General features: G+C 44.3%; 1 protein-coding gene across 1 annotated transcript in view; it reads left to right on the top strand.

The window, feature by feature from the left end:
• GAS2L2 (growth arrest specific 2 like 2) overlaps window positions 1-17,787 on the top strand; it is a 72,443-nt gene extending 54,656 nt beyond the window's left edge. The window contains exons 5-6 of the mRNA XM_075334184.1: window positions 11,867-12,152; window positions 15,648-17,787. Of these exons, the coding sequence (XP_075190299.1) occupies window positions 11,867-12,152; window positions 15,648-17,769 (2,408 nt within the window). The 3' untranslated portion in view covers window positions 17,770-17,787. The remainder of the gene's footprint in view (window positions 1-11,866; window positions 12,153-15,647) is intronic.
• Window positions 17,788-18,707: the final 920 nt, after the last annotated feature.

Raw genomic sequence — 18,707 nt, 5'->3', positions numbered from 1 at the left:
CCATAAAGGCTCCATTCTCCGCAGGTTAATTGCAAGGTTGCCTGAAGCTTCTCCCTGACCTAGGGTCTGTGTACCCCGCCGTGCCTTTGGTCCAGGACTGGTGATAGGACCAGGCTGCTGATCGTCCTCTTTGACAGGTCTCAGGCACCAAGCCTCAATCCCCTGTGACCGGAGGTCCGACTCCTCCAGGTCCAGACCACCATCTGCAACCTAGTCAGCTTCCCCTGGGAGCCACTACTCACAACTTCCTCTGAGCTCCTCTCAGCTGAAGGGCTACCACACTTCTCCTTTTCCATTTCTCTTCTACATTCCTCACCTCCCCTACCTGACCCCTAGGTGGGCGACCCTATTCTGCTTAAGCCGTCCACTGGTGTGCCTGGTGGGTATGGTGCAGGTTGTATCTAGGATTTGATTTGCTGTTGGAGGCAGCACTGCAAGATGGGGACCCAGAACCATGAGGGATTTGAATACTTCACAGGAAGGGCAGTTTGTGCAATACCCTGTACCAGGTTCCAATCTGAAATTTTTGGTGGTGATAAATTCAGTTTATCGCAGAAAGAGGTCATTGAACAGCTATAGCTCCTTGCCCATGTAAGTGATAGACTTCTGAGATGTGGCCTTCATCTTTATTATTTCTTTAATTTTATAGTTCTGAAGGCAACAGATAATGTCACGGGGTTGCAATGTTGATTCTTTAGGCTTCATGCCCTTTGCCCTTATGTACTCTGTCGAACCTGATAGATGAAGACAGAGGATCTCACAAGATAGTTAAAGATTGTTTGAAATAAAGCCTTAGCATATTTCTGGCCTTCTGATTAGGGTAGAGCCCGCACCCTTATATTATACTCCTGCCTCTGTTATGAAGATCTGTGATTGTGCATTTATTGTATGTGTGATGCTTCAGAAAACCTCTAGTGTCCAACATATGCCTAACAGCGCATGGCTACTGTTGACGACGAAGACAATATAGTCTCATATCTACCAACAGAAATACTTAGGGCCGGAAATATCATAATCTCAATATCTCAATTAAGGATGCATATTTTAAGCTCTTTACCACTGCTATCAGGCACACCATGATGAGCTTATGACCTTTATCTAAGGCTGCTTTCACACTTGCGTTGTGCGGCATCCGTTGCAATCCGCTGCCTTGAGGAATTACGGTAACCATTGCAGGAAGCAGTTTATTCCTCATAGGCTTCTATTAAGAGCGGATTGCAATGGATGGTCTTGCTTTGGATCCGCCCTGCGGCACATCAGGTGTTTTGTCGGTGACCGTCAGCTGGAAAGAACGCTGAATGTAGCGTTTTTTGTTACTGTAAAAAAACACACTCCATGGGATTCCGTCAGGATCCGTTAAGAGGCATAATGAATGTCTATGGTGCTGGATTCCATTGCCATGCATTTGGCGACGGATTCCAGTGCAGGATTCCGTCAAGTTCTACTAAGCATGCTCAGCATGTCCAGCAGAATATTCTAAATCGTTTAAAATCAATCCTGGTCTCTCTCTCTTTCTCTGTCGGTCTCTTGCTGTCGGTCTCTCTCTGTCTGTCGGTCTTTCTCTTTCTCAGTCTCTATCTCGCTCTGTCGGTCAGTCTCTCCCTTTCACCTCCTCTCTCATACTCACCGATCACCGGCGTGACGCTGCACGGCTGTCACACTGCTGTGGCGGCTTTTCCTCTTTTGAAAATGCCGGCCGCTCATTATTCCATCTTGTATTCACTGCTTTCCCCGCCCACCAGTGCCTATGATTGGTTGCAGTCAGACACGCTCCCACGCTGAGTGACAGCGGTCTCACTGCAACCAATCACAGCTGCAGGTGGGCGGGTCTATATCGTGCAGTAAAATAAATAAATAAATAATTTTTAAAAAAAACGGGTGGAACCAGTCCAGTCCACTGGTTGACCACGTGGGAGGGGTAGGCTGTGGACAGTCAGTCTGAGGAGTCGGAGAGTGAAGGTGGACGTGAGGAGACGCACTGACTAGGAGTTGACAGTAACCTGGTGCCCAGGAGGGTAGTTGGCAGTGGAGAACTCCCAGAACTACACACCAACGAGGTACAGGACCCTAGGACAGGCATAAAGCTCCAGGCAGGCTTAATAACACCTGCACAGCGAGGGGACCATCAAGGACCTCTCTGACCCGCACCTCACTGACCCCAAAAATATGAGACTCAGTAGCAAACAGAGAGCCGGGGACAGGACCAGAGACTCCAACTCCACAGGGTTCACGCTAACATCATACAGACAGCAGTGGAAAAAACACCGGACGGGGACCCCCAGTTGCTCTACACCACGGGGACCCACTAACCATAGACATGTGCAGGGGAAGAAGGTACCAGATTACTACACTGGCACTGGGACAAAGGGGACCTGAAGGTGAAACCAGCCGGCCTCGGGTGACCAGCTACCACTAGAAAGTGAGTAAAGAACCAGTTGCACTGAACCCCTTGTGTGGACTACCTTCTTCCAACACCCGTCATTACACCTACCCTCTGGGGCCCGGCCCTGCTTGCGGAGGGCCTAACATCCAGGCTGCCATTAACACCAGCCCCAGTAGTAGACATTGTGCAGCGGCGGCTCCATCTACATAGCCGCAACACCGCAAGTGGCGTCATGTGTGAACACTATTCTAATCCCCTGTAAATATTCCCTTTTACAAAAAGGGCCCAGGGCACGGAACCGGGCAACGGCCACCAGAGTGACATTCCCCAGATTACACACTGCCCGGGACTGAGTACCCCATATTCCTGGGCGTCACAGGAGCATAGGAGCTTAATCAAAATTGTTAAACTGTCCATACATAAGATCTCTCCTGACGCTTCTGTACACATGAACACTCGGCTAGGCCGAGTATCTGTGTGTTCCCAATGGGCAGAGGGGAGAAAGCTAGACACCTTTGCTAACAACTTATCATCCCTGAAAATGAAAGAATCAGGAGTTTTAATTTCACCTTCCAATCCTTATCACCCCCAACATCCCATGTTTTGTGATTTGAAGACTGGGGAGGCCCACATCAAATCCAGTTACGCTGTAATCACAATGCTCACTCTACTTTCATTAAAAAATAAATAAATAACTGAAACATGCTTGTATCTGATTGAGAACATGCCCAAAAGGATTTAGGCAGTGTTGAATGCTAAAGTGAATTTACAAAATACTAACAAAATAATAAAAATTTTGATTTTAAAGAGCAAAGCAGTAGTAATGCAGTGGACATGACAAGAATCTACATAACTAATCATATGCTAAATAGTTCCAAGTCAAATATATTTGTATGGCATTGTTACCCTTTTGCTTCTCAGTGTATGTGTATCATGGCTTTCATACTATGAATTCAATATTAACTCCTTCCCAAAGTGCGGCTTATATGTACATGCAAGCCTAATTATATAAAATAGAGAGCCACATATGTTACCTATTACAAGTCTAGTTGATGGCATGATTTATTATCGCATTATTTATCCTGACAGTCCCTATGGCCTGGCCTTGCTATCAAAATTGGTGCACTATTTTAAATGAGAAAACAACCACAAGATGACACTTTTCATATGTAGAAGATAATTTGTTTTTTTTGTAAAAAAAAATAAATAAATAAATAAAAATGCATCTCTTATATACAAACCCAACAATTACCTGTCAAAGCCTTAGAAAAATCAATTACTTGAGCTAGGTCATTGTTGTGCAGTGGTTATGACAGTATGACAGGTTGCTTCATTGAGCCCATCTAAGCGATCTCTAGCATCAGTCACCTGAAATGCCTCGTTTCATGTGCACACTACTACTGTCACTCATTCCTTATTGGAACGCTGCCAGCAGCCAGCTCTATTCTGCTAGAGAAGGTATGAGAGACAATCAAGTCTTGGCATGGTCCATTACCTCTTTACTGTAATGTCACTTGTCCCTGATACTGGTGACATTATGTCTGCGATTCTGCAGAATTCTATTATTAGCTCCTTGTGAGACATTAACTGCTTGTTCACCGGCGCTCAGGTTTATTTACAATACAAACCTGCAAATGCCAGGATTCATATCGTACCCTTCTTTGAGCATGGGAAAGTATGGCTCAGGGTTTAATTTAGGCAATAATTAAAAAATAATAATTATTCATCTGCATGTTATACTCCAAAAATTGGGTAAAAGTAATTTACAGGGAATCATTCAGCAAGTTTTTGCTATGTAAGCTGAAGGCAGCATGCCGCGAGGGTTAAAACATAGAATTCGGGGATGCCTGTCTTGTCAAAGTCAGATGTGTTGTTTATTTGCTGTTTGTTTAAGCAGTAGGACTTCTCATTGCTCAGACTACAATGTCATGTGCACAGCAGTCCACCATCCCTCTCCTCTGATTGGCACCTCAAAGTCAATGTACAATCTCTACTGAGAGCCTGGTGTAGGCGGGACAGATCTCTCAGTTCTGCTACATGACCAAAGCTAAAAATTCTGATTGTGTCAGAACCACTGTACACAGTAATCTAAGGAATACATTGTTGGATTCAGTATCTCCTTGCCTACAACATGCTGCACTCAGATGAGGTAGCAAAAATCTACTGATGGATTCCCTTTAAGTGTTTCCACCAAACATACCTCACTTCCGGTTGTAGTGCCTGAGTCAGTTTAGAAGTTATAACAATATTAATCACGATATGACTTCTATCACTATTGATATTAAACTTTTTCGAGTCTTTTTTTTCTTAAAAGGAATCTATCATGTTGAAAATGGTGTCTGATCCACAAGCAGTATGTTAAAGAGCAGTAGGAGCTGATTAATATACACTTTTGTTGGATAAGAGATTTTGTAAACCTTGCCTTTTAATAATTTAAAATCAATGGTGTATTTACACAAAGTAGTCCAGTGGGCAGTCCTATTCAGTGACTCACAGCCTTCCTGAATGAATGTGTAAGCAGAGATATTTGTCAATCACTAGTAGGTCCGCATGCTGGACTCATAATTATATATACACCAGGAATTTCAATGAATAAAATACAAGTTATGCTGAATTTTCTCACAAATGTATGTGTTACGGTTGCTACGAGCACTGGAGACTATGTCCAGATTTCTTGCTACTGCACATGTGCGAGCGCTGGAGACTAAGTCCAGATTTCTTGCTACTGCACATGTGCGAGCGCTGGAGACTAAGTCCAGATTTCTTGCTACTGCACATGTGCGAGCGCTGGAGACTAAGTCCAGATTTCTTGCTACTGCACATGTGCGAGCGCCGGAGACTAAGTCCAATCTTGGAGCCATTGCACATGTGCGGGTGACATCATCGCTGACACGAGGTCACATGTCTCTGACACCTTCTATGCCGATTGGTCGCTGGTCATGTGCTTGTGACGGCTTGCTCGGTGATAGGCCAGCATGACGTCACTCCTGTCGTTCTGGCAGCGGATTGGCTCTGGTGTCCTCCATCTTGGATGAGGCACAGAGTCTATATAAGACCCTGACACACGCCGCATGGTGCTCAGTCCTCTTGGTTCATGCATATGAGTAGACGCTCTGTGCGCGTTCCTCTAGGCATTCCTCTGTCTATGCTAGGTGAGCGCTACCGGCAGGGTAGCGTTCTTATACCTTACAGCTTCGGCTGCTGTCCGTATCCTTAACTCTTAGGGGAGCGGACATAGGCAGGTGCCTGAGGCACATGGTCTGGCTAAGCCTTGTGATTCTACTCGTAGGTGGACGTTGCCGCTAGGGTAACGTTCCTTATACTGCGTCTGGCAGTTGTTCGTATCCTCGCACACTAGGGGAGCGAACAGAGGTAGGAGCTTTGTGCGGCTTACGCTGCTGTTCGTCTCTTTTGCACCACTAGAAGAGCGGACCTAGGCAGGTGCCATATCTAGTGGTTCGTGTCCTCGCACACTAGTGGAGCGAACGCAGGTAGGAGCTTTGTGCGGCTTACGCTGCTGTTCGTCTCTTTTGCACCACTAGAAGAGCGGACCTAGGTAGGTGCCATTTTGCACACATTGCATTTGTCTCTGTGATTATTAACAGAGATCATTCCACACACCCTCCAAGTAATGGAGGAATTGCTTTACTTACTTATTATATCCTTCTGTGAGTTAACAGAGGTATTGCACTCTGCCATAGTCTGCAGCAGAGTCTTTGCACGGTGGACCCTGACTGTCTGATACTCCTTTAGGTTCTTATCAGATAGCCCCCCGTAACATTAGGACTGAGCCAAGGGTCTGGCAGTTATGGCAGAATATCAGCAGTTACACCGTTACATACAAGTACTTGAGTCACGGCTCAAGAGTATAGAGGATAAACCTCAGACCATGGTGACATCTGCACATGATCCTCGACTTTCTCTGCCAAACAGATATTCTGGCGATGCCAGATCATGTCGTGGTTTCATTAGTCAGTGTCAGATACACCTAGAGGTCAACTCTTCTCGCTTCTCTACGGAGAGGTCCAGAGTAGGCTTTATCATCTCCTTACTTCAGGACAAAGCCTTAGAATGGGCGACTCCCCTATGGGAGCGCTCTGATGTGGTTACTCTGAGACATCAAGACTTTCTTGATGCTCTTAAGGCGGTATTCATGGGTCCACAGGTTACCCATGATGCGGCCCTGAGACTGTTAGATCTATCTCAGGGTTCGTTATCCACTAGTTCTTATGCCATTGCTTTTAGAACTCTGGTGGCAGAACTAGATTGGCCAGAGAAGGTGTTGATTCCTATCTTCTGGAGAGGGTTGGCAGGCTATGTCAAGGATGCCCTTGCTACTCGTGAGGTCCCTGCTTCTCTGGAGGACTTGATCACAGTAGCAACGAGGATCGATGTACGCCATAAGGAACGTAGACTCGAGGTCTCTTCCTCACGCCCTAAGCATCGGGCTATTCCAGTTGTTGAGGGTCCACTACCATCTTCCTCAGCATCTGAAACATCTCCCACTCCTATGGAGTTAGGTCATACGTTCTCCAGACTACGCAAGTCTGGTCCTCCTATATGTTACGTATGTCGTCAGGCTGGGCACTATGCCAACAAGTGTCCTAGTCATCAGGGAAACTCCCTGGCCTAGTAACCATTAGAGGGGGGTTACTAGAGACGTCTTCTGCACCCTCTAAGTGTTGTATCCCAGGTCAGCTCTCGTTATCTGAGAATACATGGCCTATTATGGCTTTTGTGGATTCCGGAGCTGACGGGATTTTTGTGTCCTCAGGATTTGTAAAGGGACACAATATTCCCTCTATCATGTTAGATGCGCCTATTCCTGTCCGTGTTGTTAATGGAACTTTGTTGTCTGACTCCATTACATTGAGGACAGTTCCCTTGCGCCTTTCCCTGTCTCAGGGTCACATGGAGGAGATTTCTTTTCTTGTTTTGCCTGAGGGTATAGATGACGTCCTTCTGGGCCTTCCATGGCTTCGGACTCATGCTCCTCACATTGACTGGGAGTCTGACAGCATTATTAGTTGGGGTTCGAAATGTCAGTCCCGATGTCTTCCCTTACCACCTAAGGTCGTTGCGGTTGCATCAACTGATCTCTCTCCCATACCTACACCCTATTTGGATTTCGCTGACGTGTTCTCCAAACAGGGTGCTGAGGTTCTTCCACCCCATAGGCCGTATGACTGTGCCATAGACCTTATCCCAGGTTCGGTTCCACCTAAAGGCAGGGTTTACCCCCTGTCGATACCTGAGTCGGAGGCCATGTCGACCTATATAAGAGAGAGCTTAGAGAAGGGGTTCATTCGTAAGTCTGTCTCTCCCGCGGGAGCTGGGTTTTTCTTTGTTCGGAAGAAAGAGGGTGATTTGCGTCCCTGCATAGATTACAGGGGTCTCAACGCAATCACAATAAAGAACAAATACCCATTACCTTTAATTTCGGAGCTCTTTGACAGACTGAGAGGAGCTCAAGTTTTTACGAAGTTGGATCTGCGGGGTGCGTATAACTTGGTACGAATTCGAAAGGGTGGCGAATGGAAGACCGCTTTTAACACCCGAGACGGTCACTATGAATACCTCGTCATGCCTTTTGGGTTATGTAATGCACCCGCAGTATTTCAGGACTTCGTAAACGATGTGTTCAGGGATTTACTGTTATCCTCAGTAGTGGTGTATCTGGACGACATCCTGATTTTTTCTCCTGATCTGGAGACTCATCGTCAGGATGTCGTTCGTGTCCTTTCCCGTTTAAGGGAGCACTCATTGTTTGCTAAACTCGAGAAATGTGTATTCGAGCAGTCCTCATTGCCTTTTTTGGGTTACATTATCTCACAAGAGGGTCTGGCTATGGATCCTGCGAAGCTCTCTGCTGTCCTGCAATGGTCCGAACCTCATTCCTTGAAGGCGGTGCAACGCTTCTTAGGATTCATAAATTATTACAGGCAGTTCATACCCCATTTTTCTACTTTGGTGGCCCCTTTGGTGGCCTTGACTAAGAAAGGTGCTAATCCCAAAGCCTGGTCTACTGAGACATCTCAGGCTTTTGAGGCAGTAAAAAGACACTTTTCAACTGCTCCCGTTCTTCAAAGACCCGATGAGAGTAAGCCCTTCCTCTTAGAGGTTGATGCCTCTTCAGTGGGTGCTGGTGCGGTCTTGTATCAAAAGAACAGTGCAGGTAGAAAAAGGCCGTGTTTCTTCTTTGCTAAAACCTTTTCACCGGCAGAGAGAAACTATACCATTGGGGATAGGGAACTGCTCGCCTTGAGATTAGCCTTGGAGGAGTGGCGTCACTTGCTGGAAGGAGCGAAACATCCTTTCCAGGTCTATACAGACCATAAGAATCTGACGTACTTACAAACCGCTCAGCGTCTGAATCCTCGCCAAGCCCGCTGGTCCTTGTTTTTCTCCCGCTTTCACTTCTCCATCAACTATTTGTCTGGGAGTAAGAATAACAAGGCAGATGCCCTGTCTCGCTCTATGCTTTCTACCCAGGAAGAGATTGACGAACCTCGTCTTATCCTTCCCTCCAGGGTTTTTCATACGCTCTCCCCTGTGACGTTAGACCAAATCCCACCGGGCAAGACCTTTGTTCCGCCTGATCGACAGAATGATATACTGTCATGGGCCCACACCTCAAAGGTGGGTGGGCATTTTGGTATTAGGCGGACACGAGAGTTACTGGAGAGGTGGTATTGGTGGCCACACTTAGCCAGCCACGTCAAGAGATATGTCGGTTCCTGCTACTCGTGTGCTCGCAACCGTCCATTACGGCAGAGACCGGCTGGGCTCTTGCATCCTTTACCAGTGCCAGATAGACCATGGGAGGTGGTAGGCATGGACTTTGTGGGTGATCTTCCATGTTCACAGGGACATAGATTTGTGTGGGTCATTACGGACCATTTCTCCCGGATGGTTCATCTCGTACCGTTATCGAGAATCCCATCTTCCAGGGTACTAGCCAAACTATTCCTCAAGCATGTCTTTAGGCTTCACGGGATGCCAGATCGTATAATTTGTGATAGAGGCCCACAATTTACTTCCCGTTTCTGGCGAGATCTTTGTAGCCTTCTGCAAATTGAGTTGAATCTCTCTTCGGCATACCATCCGGAGACTAATGGTTTGGTTGAACGTACCAATCAATCTATGATTATATACCTTCGACACTTTGTTGCTGAGAACCACGATAACTGGTCCTCCCTCCTACCCTGGGCAGAATTTGCCCTTAACAATTCGCTGGCTGAGGCCACTGGGCAGACACCGTTCATACTCAATAATGGGCAACACCCTAGGGTACCGGTACCGTTTCCCGCCGCTGCACCTCCTCCTCTTGTGGCCGACTGGGCAACTAATGCCAGAGAGGTTTGGGATCGGACTCAAGAGTCGATCCAAGCAGCTAAGGACCGTATGAAGACGGTGTCCGATCGGTTTCGTCGCCCGGCTCCTGTCTTTTCTCCAGGGGACTTTGTGTGGCTCTCTGCAAAACACGTGAGACTTAGAGTGAGCTCTGTCAAATTTGCTCCTCGCTTCCTGGGTCCTTATGAGGTTCTTCGACAGGTAAATCCTGTAGTCTATCAATTGAAGTTACCTGTCCATCTTAGGATTCATGACAAATTCCATGTCTCACTGCTAAAGCCGGCTATTTTACCTCACGCTCGTGAAGTGCACTCTCCTGCCTCTGATTCCTCTCGCTCTAGCTATGAGGTACGAGCCATAGTTGGTTCTAAGATGGTTAGAGGACGCAGGTTCTTCTTGATAGATTGGGAGGGCTATGGCCCGGAACATCGCTCTTGGGAGCCTGAGGAGGCTGTCCATGCTCCCGACTTAGTTGCCGATTACCTGCGTCGCCGGGAGGGGGGCCCTTGAGGGGGAGGTACTGTTACGGTTGCTACGAGCACTGGAGACTATGTCCAGATTTCTTGCTACTGCACATGTGCGAGCGCTGGAGACTAAGTCCAGATTTCTTGCTACTGCACATGTGCGAGCGCTGGAGACTAAGTCCAGATTTCTTGCTACTGCACATGTGCGAGCGCTGGAGACTAAGTCCAGATTTCTTGCTACTGCACATGTGCGAGCGCCGGAGACTAAGTCCAATCTTGGAGCCATTGCACATGTGCGGGTGACATCATCGCTGACACGAGGTCACATGTCTCTGACACCTTCTATGCCGATTGGTCGCTGGTCATGTGCTTGTGACGGCTTGCTCGGTGATAGGCCAGCATGACGTCACTCCTGTCGTTCTGGCAGCGGATTGGCTCTGGTGTCCTCCATCTTGGATGAGGCACAGAGTCTATATAAGACCCTGACACACGCCGCATGGTGCTCAGTCCTCTTGGTTCATGCATATGAGTAGACGCTCTGTGCGCGTTCCTCTAGGCATTCCTCTGTCTATGCTAGGTGAGCGCTACCGGCAGGGTAGCGTTCTTATACCTTACAGCTTCGGCTGCTGTCCGTATCCTTACCTCTTAGGGGAGCGGACATAGGCAGGTGCCTGAGGCACATGGTCTGGCTGGGCCTTGTGATTCTACTCGTAGGTGGACGTTGCCGCTAGGGTAACGTTCCTTATACTGCGTCTGGCAGTTGTTCGTATCCTCGCACACTAGGGGAGCGAACAGAGGTAGGAGCTTTGTGCGGCTTACGCTGCTGTTCGTCTCTTTTGCACCACTAGAAGAGCGGACCTAGGCAGGTGCCATATCTAGTGGTTTGTGTCCTCGCACACTAGTGGAGCGAACGCAGGTAGGAGCTTTGTGCGGCTTACGCTGCTGTTCATCTCTTTTGCACCACTAGAAGAGCGGACCTAGGTAGGTGCCATTTTGCACACATTGCATTTGTCTCTGTGATTATTAACAGAGATCATTCCACACACCCTCCAAGTAATGGAGGAATTGCTTTACTTACTTATTATATCCTTTTGTGAGTTAACAGAGGTATTGCACTCTGCCATAGTCTGCAGCAGAGTCTTTGCACGGTGGACCCTGACTGTCTGATACTCCTTTAGGTTCTTATCAGATAGCCCCCCGTAACAGTATGTATCCTTCTTCTCAGCTTCTTCTCTATACTACCATGTCTACAGACTAGACTAGATGACAGTTTCCCTTTTTTATTTTTGTTCTGTGATATTTGCAAGGGAGGATCCAAATAACACATTACTTATTCAGTGTCACAACAGTTTTTTTTAATTATAGGAATCAATTTTGTACTTATGTCAGTGCCAACATTATGGTAGGTCAGTTGAGATGAAAACTTCATATGGGCTGCTGAAAATACAGTACTTATAAATGAAAAGTTGTCAGCGGAATGTAGGCATAGGAGGTAGGTTGGAGCTAGAAAAATGTGACTGTCCATGAAATCATTATTGATATTTTAAAAAATCTGTAATGCCAGAGTGAGACTAAATGATATTTGTTATACTGTCAACAATATTTATGTTACAGATATTTCAATGTATATAATGGTATTCTTCTTTCGAAACATATCTTCCTACAGCTCACAAACAAGTTTCAAAATCCGGAAATCAGCAGAAGCAAATAAACCCAACTCATGAAATAACAGCTCGTTTAACACCTCGATCAGATAATCCCAATAAATCTCAAACAACGTTGATAGTAAGCAGATCTCAAAGTCCACTACCTCCGGTGGATTGGAAGACATACACATCTAACAGTAATAGAACCTATTCCTTATCATCCAATTCCCCTGAAAGTACAGACAAGAATGCGGCATTTAGAACCCCTCATGGTCAGTCTGATCTGAAAAGAAGCTTTGCTTTCAGGTTGGTGTCCAATTGCTTAAATGTTAATATATGCTATGTTTTGGACCAGGTATTGAATAGATATTTTGGTTGAAAAACTTTTGTAAGCATGAGAGGACCTTTCACCAAATTTTTCAGGTTGAATTGGATACGGATATAATAGTGGCAGAGCAGAATAAAACATTTTGTTATTTTTAATTCAGCCTCTCCATAGCGGAGATATTAGCAATCAAAGTATGTGGCACTTAATGAGTTCACTTTTGTGATGTCCAAGTGGGTGTTATCAGAGTTTTCACTGGGTGCATATACTTTTTCTCCATGTATGAGTTGCCAAATCATAAGCAGGCAGCAACACATCAGAAAAAGAGCAAGCCCTCACAATAACACAGGTTTCTCAGTGTGTTAGATGTTATGATAAATGTCTCCTTATGATTGGTAAATATCATGTAGAGGGAAAAAGTACACACCCCAGTCAAATCTCTGATCACACCCACTTTGACTTAACAAAAGTTAACACATTAGGCCGGGGCTACACGGGGCACTAGTGCGATCCTCGCATGACCCTCGGCTCACGCTGGCAGTATAGCAGAGCTGAGTGTCATGCGAGTATCCCTGCGACTGAGGTCCGACTGTGCGAGCGGACCTCAGCTGCAGCGGGCTGGCACTGAGGAGTGGCGGGCCAGCTCTGCAGAGGGGAGGGCCGGCGCTAAGGAGGGGAGGGAGGGATTTCTCTCCCTCTATCCTCCGTAGCCGCCTATTGCCATTCTCGCTCTGCACTCGCGGATACACCGGTGTACCGCAAGTGCAGTGCGATTTTTCTCTCGCCCCATACACTTGAATGGGTGCGAGAGAAAGAGTCTCACATTACACTCACAGCATGCTGCTATTGTTTTCTCGGTCTGATTAGGGCTAAGAAAATAATCGCTCATGTGCGCTGACACACAGGCTAAAATTGGTCTGAGTGGAATGCAATGTTTTATCGCACTCCACTCGCACCATTTTTCTCACCGTGTGGCTTAGGCCTTAGGTGACAAATACTTTAATTTATAACAGCACCACCAAAGAGAGGCAAAATAAAGAAACAAACAAAGCATATATTCCACTCTTTAACCTCTATTACATTATGTGTTCAGTTCAGCATGAACAATTTGGCGAATGGTCCTCTTTAATAGGTTTGTGACACAAGGCTATACAGACGTTTGGCTTTATCTTACTGCTCATTTGCTTTTAAATTGCAAAATTAAGCAATTTGAAATAGTTTTCTATAAGGCCCGTTTCACACGTCAGTGAAAAACAGTGACGTTTTTCACTGATGTGTAAAACACGCACATGTCCCTGCGTGTGCCGTGAATCATGGCACACGTGGGTTGTCTAAGTGCAATCCGGGCTCCGTTCTCCGTGGCCCGTGATTGCACTTAGAAATCAACTCACTTGTGCCCGCTCCCGCTCTCCGTGGTGCTGAATCCTCCCGCGGTGCAGCATCCGGCCGGCGGTGACCCCTGCAGCAGCTGCTTCCGGGTCGGCTGTGTCGCGCATAATGAATATGCGCGACAGTAATCAGCCGGCTTAGAAGCAGCAGAGAGAACGGGCTGCAGAGAGCGCGGCTGAAGCCGGGTGAGTTAAAACGCTTATTATTTTAAATGCACGTTTTTTTCTGGCACGTGTTTCACGGACCACACCACTGCGTGGTCCGTGGAACATCAGTGATGCCAGAAAAAAATGGACATGTCTCCGTGCAGCAATCACGCACACGCGGGTACGCTGCATGGAGACACGAACAGTGAAAAATCACTGACGTGTGAGCAGACCCATTCATTATAATGGGTCTGCGTATGTCAGTGATTCTGTTACGTTTAAAAAAAAGCACAAACGTACCAGAATCACTGACGTGTGAAAGGGGCCTAAACCTTACTAAAATTTTGCTGTTGTATAAGCTGTGCAGCATCTTTATATGTCTGATTCTACTGCTACTTCTACACAAGATCGGGCAGCACACTACTCCTACCATTTTTTCCAATTGAAGGTAACTTCTAATATGTAAATTAAGCTTATAAGTTTAATATTGATGGCATTTGCAAACTGGACTGAGTGCAATACCCTGCACAGCCTCTATAAAATGTACAGACCTGTGTCACATAGACAATTAAGGATGGAGACACAATGCTGGCCACAGTGCAGCAGCCCCTTCAATCAGCTGGTTAGCATGAGTTCACCACCCCATTGATCTAACCAATTTTTTTCCAATTTTTAAATTTAATACTGTTCATACCTGCCTTCATTGTTGGCAAATAAGATATATATTATAGTGGAAGCGATCACAGCTTTTTTAAATTAAATTTCTAATCACATCTGCTAGGTTAATAAGTAAAACAAACTAGAACCATAAAATTAGGAAATAAGACAAAAAAACAAAAACATAAGCGAGAAAAGACTATTGAAAGAAGGGGACTAACAATTGTATGGGAACTAATACACTACGTAATTTATCACCATTGATAAACAGTGCTAAAGCTTTCACCTTTGAGGAACTGTAGTAGATTAAGTTCCAATCTTATTTTGGCGCTGAAAAAAATCCCCAAATGTCCATCCATAGTGTGAAGAAGTGTAGAAGAAAGTTGTGTAGATATCAGGAAGTCATTACTGAGAAGAGCGTAGATTAAAACTTACTCATGGTCACCCACATTGCACATCAAATGTGGACTGAAGTTTAATTGAGAAGTCCAAATTTAGAATATTTTGATAAAACAAAAAAAGGATTGATTTTTGTTGCCAAATCTATAACAAGCTCTACAAATCATGTCTACACCCAACATTCAAAGGATCAATGCTAGCTAATAGGTTATCTCAATCCTATAAATTAGTAACCTGGCTGTCATCATCATGGTCAGTGGGGAATAGACCAGAGGGTCCCCCATCAATCCTGAAAGTGAAAGAGCCACAGCACTGATTTAGCACTGTGTTTCCTAGTAAGTTTTTTTGCTGTACAGTTATTAGGCCAATTTCATACATCCAGATTTCAAGGTCTGTTCTGTTATCCATGCTTTGGTTAGAGACCTGCAGGCATTCTGTGAATCATGGTCAGAGTATGGACCAAAAATATGGATGTGTGAAACTAGCCTTAGGTGAAGCGGTTCTAAATCATCTCTGCATCCCCTTCCATTTTTATGATTGGAGGTTGACCTAGCAGTTGGATCAAACCAATAATAAACTTATAGGACATCCTAGAGACATACTAAGTATTACTCCTTTAAGGGGTGTTTAACTGTAATGGAAGGTGATGTTTTATAGGAACAAATTTTAATATATCCTATATTATGCATGATTTGCATCTATGTTATTTCCAAAGATGTGACTTTTTTGTTTTTGGGACTTTTCTGTAATTTCTCTATTTATCTTGATAATTTATATGTATTGTCCAACTGAACTGAAAAATATTAGGTTTTTGAAATTTTGCATGTCACTGTATTTATCAATTAGTCATCTTAGGAAGATAATTATTTTATTTTCTGTTGACAGAGGTCAGGAACGACCAGCTACCCCATCCAGGAGACAACTGTTTGTGGATGACTCTCAAACAAGCCAGCAGTCCCATTTCTCACAATCTAACCATGATAAGCATACGTTCTCCACATACTCTATGGCATCCCACGTGACTGGAAGTGAAGAGGAGAACTCATATTCTTCAGATGTTGTTATTGAGAATTATAGAGGAAGACGAGAAGTTAGAAAGAGTCCTGCTCCCTGTATTAAAGATTCAATGATTAAAGATATACACCAAACTCATGTTTACAATGCCCATGTGAAAGCACAAACTCTAACAGAACAAGATAACATTCAACGTGAATCAAGGCCTAAGACTCCTTCTCGTTTTTTACGACCACCTAGCCCCTCCAAATATTTGCTTTACAATCAGCAAAATAAAACATCTAACCAGTCTGATAACACTTTTGACATAACACGCTCAAGTTCCCCAATTAAACAGCTAAGCACTCGTCCTTCATTCCCAAATAAACAACTTAGCACACGTTCTTCATCTCCATCAAAACAGCTTGGCACACGTTCTTTGTCTCCATCCAAACAGCTTAACACATGTTCTTCATCTCCAACTAGACAGCTTAGTATGCGACCTTCATCGCCAACTAAGCAGCTGAATGTCCGGTCTTCTTCTCCAACTAAACAATTTACTCAGCCAATAAAGCAAGAATTTAATGGTATTAAACCAATGTCAACTTTTAATAGGCCCTCTACTCCTAGTAGGGCTTACCAAGGTGAATCTGAGTACAGAGATAGAAGCAGATCAGTAGGAAATAATCTCACCACTGATCACAATAACCTCACAACAAAAAGTTTTACTGCTCATATTGAGCAATTCAGAAATCTAAGAAATGGTAGAAGCACTCCAACAATCCAGCCTAACAGAAATTGTACACCTGTAAAGGGGAATAATTTTTCTATAAAAACACAGTACAATCAAGCCAGTTCTTTGGAAGCCTCAATTTTGTCAGATAACTTGGATACTGGTTCCACATATGAGCCATTGCCAATTGGTCCAGATCAAGAGAAGGAGTTGTATCAAAGTCTTGAAGATGAAATCCTATCAAATATTAAAGTTCTCGAGGGAGATTCAGATGAAAATAGCAACCATGAAAACAGACGTAGCGACTTTACAGCTAGCATTGCGAGTGATGTTGCTGTTCATGACTTTGACATGAAAAGTAAATCAGTACCTGCTTTGTCCTCAGCTCGGAATGCACTAAAGACACCCGATGGAGAAGTAGCAATACCAAGGAGTGGTGTATATATAAACATGAAATGGCCATCAGGAGGAGGAAACTATGATGATGTTATCACAGAACTGGCAAAAGGTCCTGTGAAACTCAATAGAGTGGATGTGGAAAACTGGATTTCAAGAATATCTCCAAAAGCTGGAGTAAAAAGAGATTCAAAAAAGGATCTACTTTTACAGCCAGAATCACAAGAAAAGGGTGAAATAATACCAGAAATACAGACAAGACAAACAAAGAAAGTATGTTCAGTGATAAGCCATAGTAACAAAGTGAAACAGCTGCCGTCTCAAAGACTGAGACAGCAGGCAATGGAAGCCAAAAAGAAAACTTTACAGACTACAGATGACAATCAAGATTCATCAGTTACAAATTCTAATAAAGATGATGCTCACGAACAATCAAAGGTACCGCAATCATCCAAGCCCAAAAAAAGTTTGAAAAAACCAGAAAGAGTGCCATCAATTTATAAACTAAAACTGAAGCCGAAAATACGCCCACGGAAGGATAATAGGCCAGAAAAGAAGCCATCCAAAATTCCAACTCCAGTCTCATATCGACAAGGACAAAGGAAAACAAAAAACACAAAAAAATGTGCTGCACAACCTTCTGGCATGCGAAGTCAGAATGAGTCACAGAGTACAGCTGTTAGTACAGGAGACTTGGATACTGATGAAGGAACGTGGTCCTCAGAACATTCCTTGTCCCTGGAAGCGTCTAATCCTCAGAACAAAGAACAGAGTGATACTGATAACATAAGACAAAAAGAAAAAGAACCACAAGATGGAGGAAAAGAAAATGATGATGATGATGATGATGATAATAAGGATGAAGAAGAAGAGACATGGGTATAAAAGCAAATTTCAAAAGAATGCAAATTTGTTCAAGTGCCAAATAATGAAATTCAGCTTGGGCTATCAATGTTAAAACTACAGATATTGGCGAAGGTCGACAGGAGAGTCAAGTGGAATTAGTTCCATACTTAATTTTTTGCTGTATGAAAACAAATATATTTATTTTTTCACTTATGTTCATTGTAAGCTATTTATTGTATAAGGTGTATAAGGAACATTCCAGAGAAACCCTGATCCAGTCTGTGATAAGTAGGGCAGGGTCTTAAAAGGGTTTGAAAGAGTGTTATAGTTTGTGTGAAGCGTTCATTTTCTGAAATGATTTGCAGATTATGTCACAAAAAAAATGGTGATACTTTAATTTTCTATAATTATAGTTTTCAGTATTATGACATTGATAAAACTATATGAGCCTCTGAGAAATATTGGAAACTTCAGGTCTTAGTTCAATGTGTACTTTCTTGTTTTGTAATGTCAATAAGCAATGAAACTTACTATCAAATCATATAAAATTGTATAATTCACAGATGTGTTTCAATCAAAGGTAAATATATAAAAGTGCTCATAATGAATAAACATAGCCCATAAATATATATACGCCATTTCTAATCACTGCATTATAAACAGATCAGAATAGAAATGTGTTTTTTGAGGGGTTAATTTTATTAGTGATGGGTGGACCTGGATTGAAAAAGTCCAGAGCCACACTGTTTCAATGGCACCCGGGTGCCGGGCCCAGGCCCGGGATTCTAGATGTTTGATCCAGATGGGGCACTCGAGAAATTAAAAAAAATAAAGGAAAAATAGAAAAAATAGGAATGAAACGTGCTTCATACTTACCGAGCATCTGTCGCGGATGTAACTGCTCGCGTTGCCTCTCCTTCACTCCCTGGGCTGCTCATTAGGCTCATCCATATGCACTGCTTTCCCCACCCACCGGC

Source organism: Anomaloglossus baeobatrachus, chromosome 2 (assembly GCF_048569485.1).
Source record: "Anomaloglossus baeobatrachus isolate aAnoBae1 chromosome 2, aAnoBae1.hap1, whole genome shotgun sequence".
Lineage (NCBI taxonomy): Eukaryota > Metazoa > Chordata > Amphibia > Anura > Aromobatidae > Anomaloglossus > Anomaloglossus baeobatrachus.
This window is presented reverse-complemented; position numbering and strand designations above follow the sequence as displayed.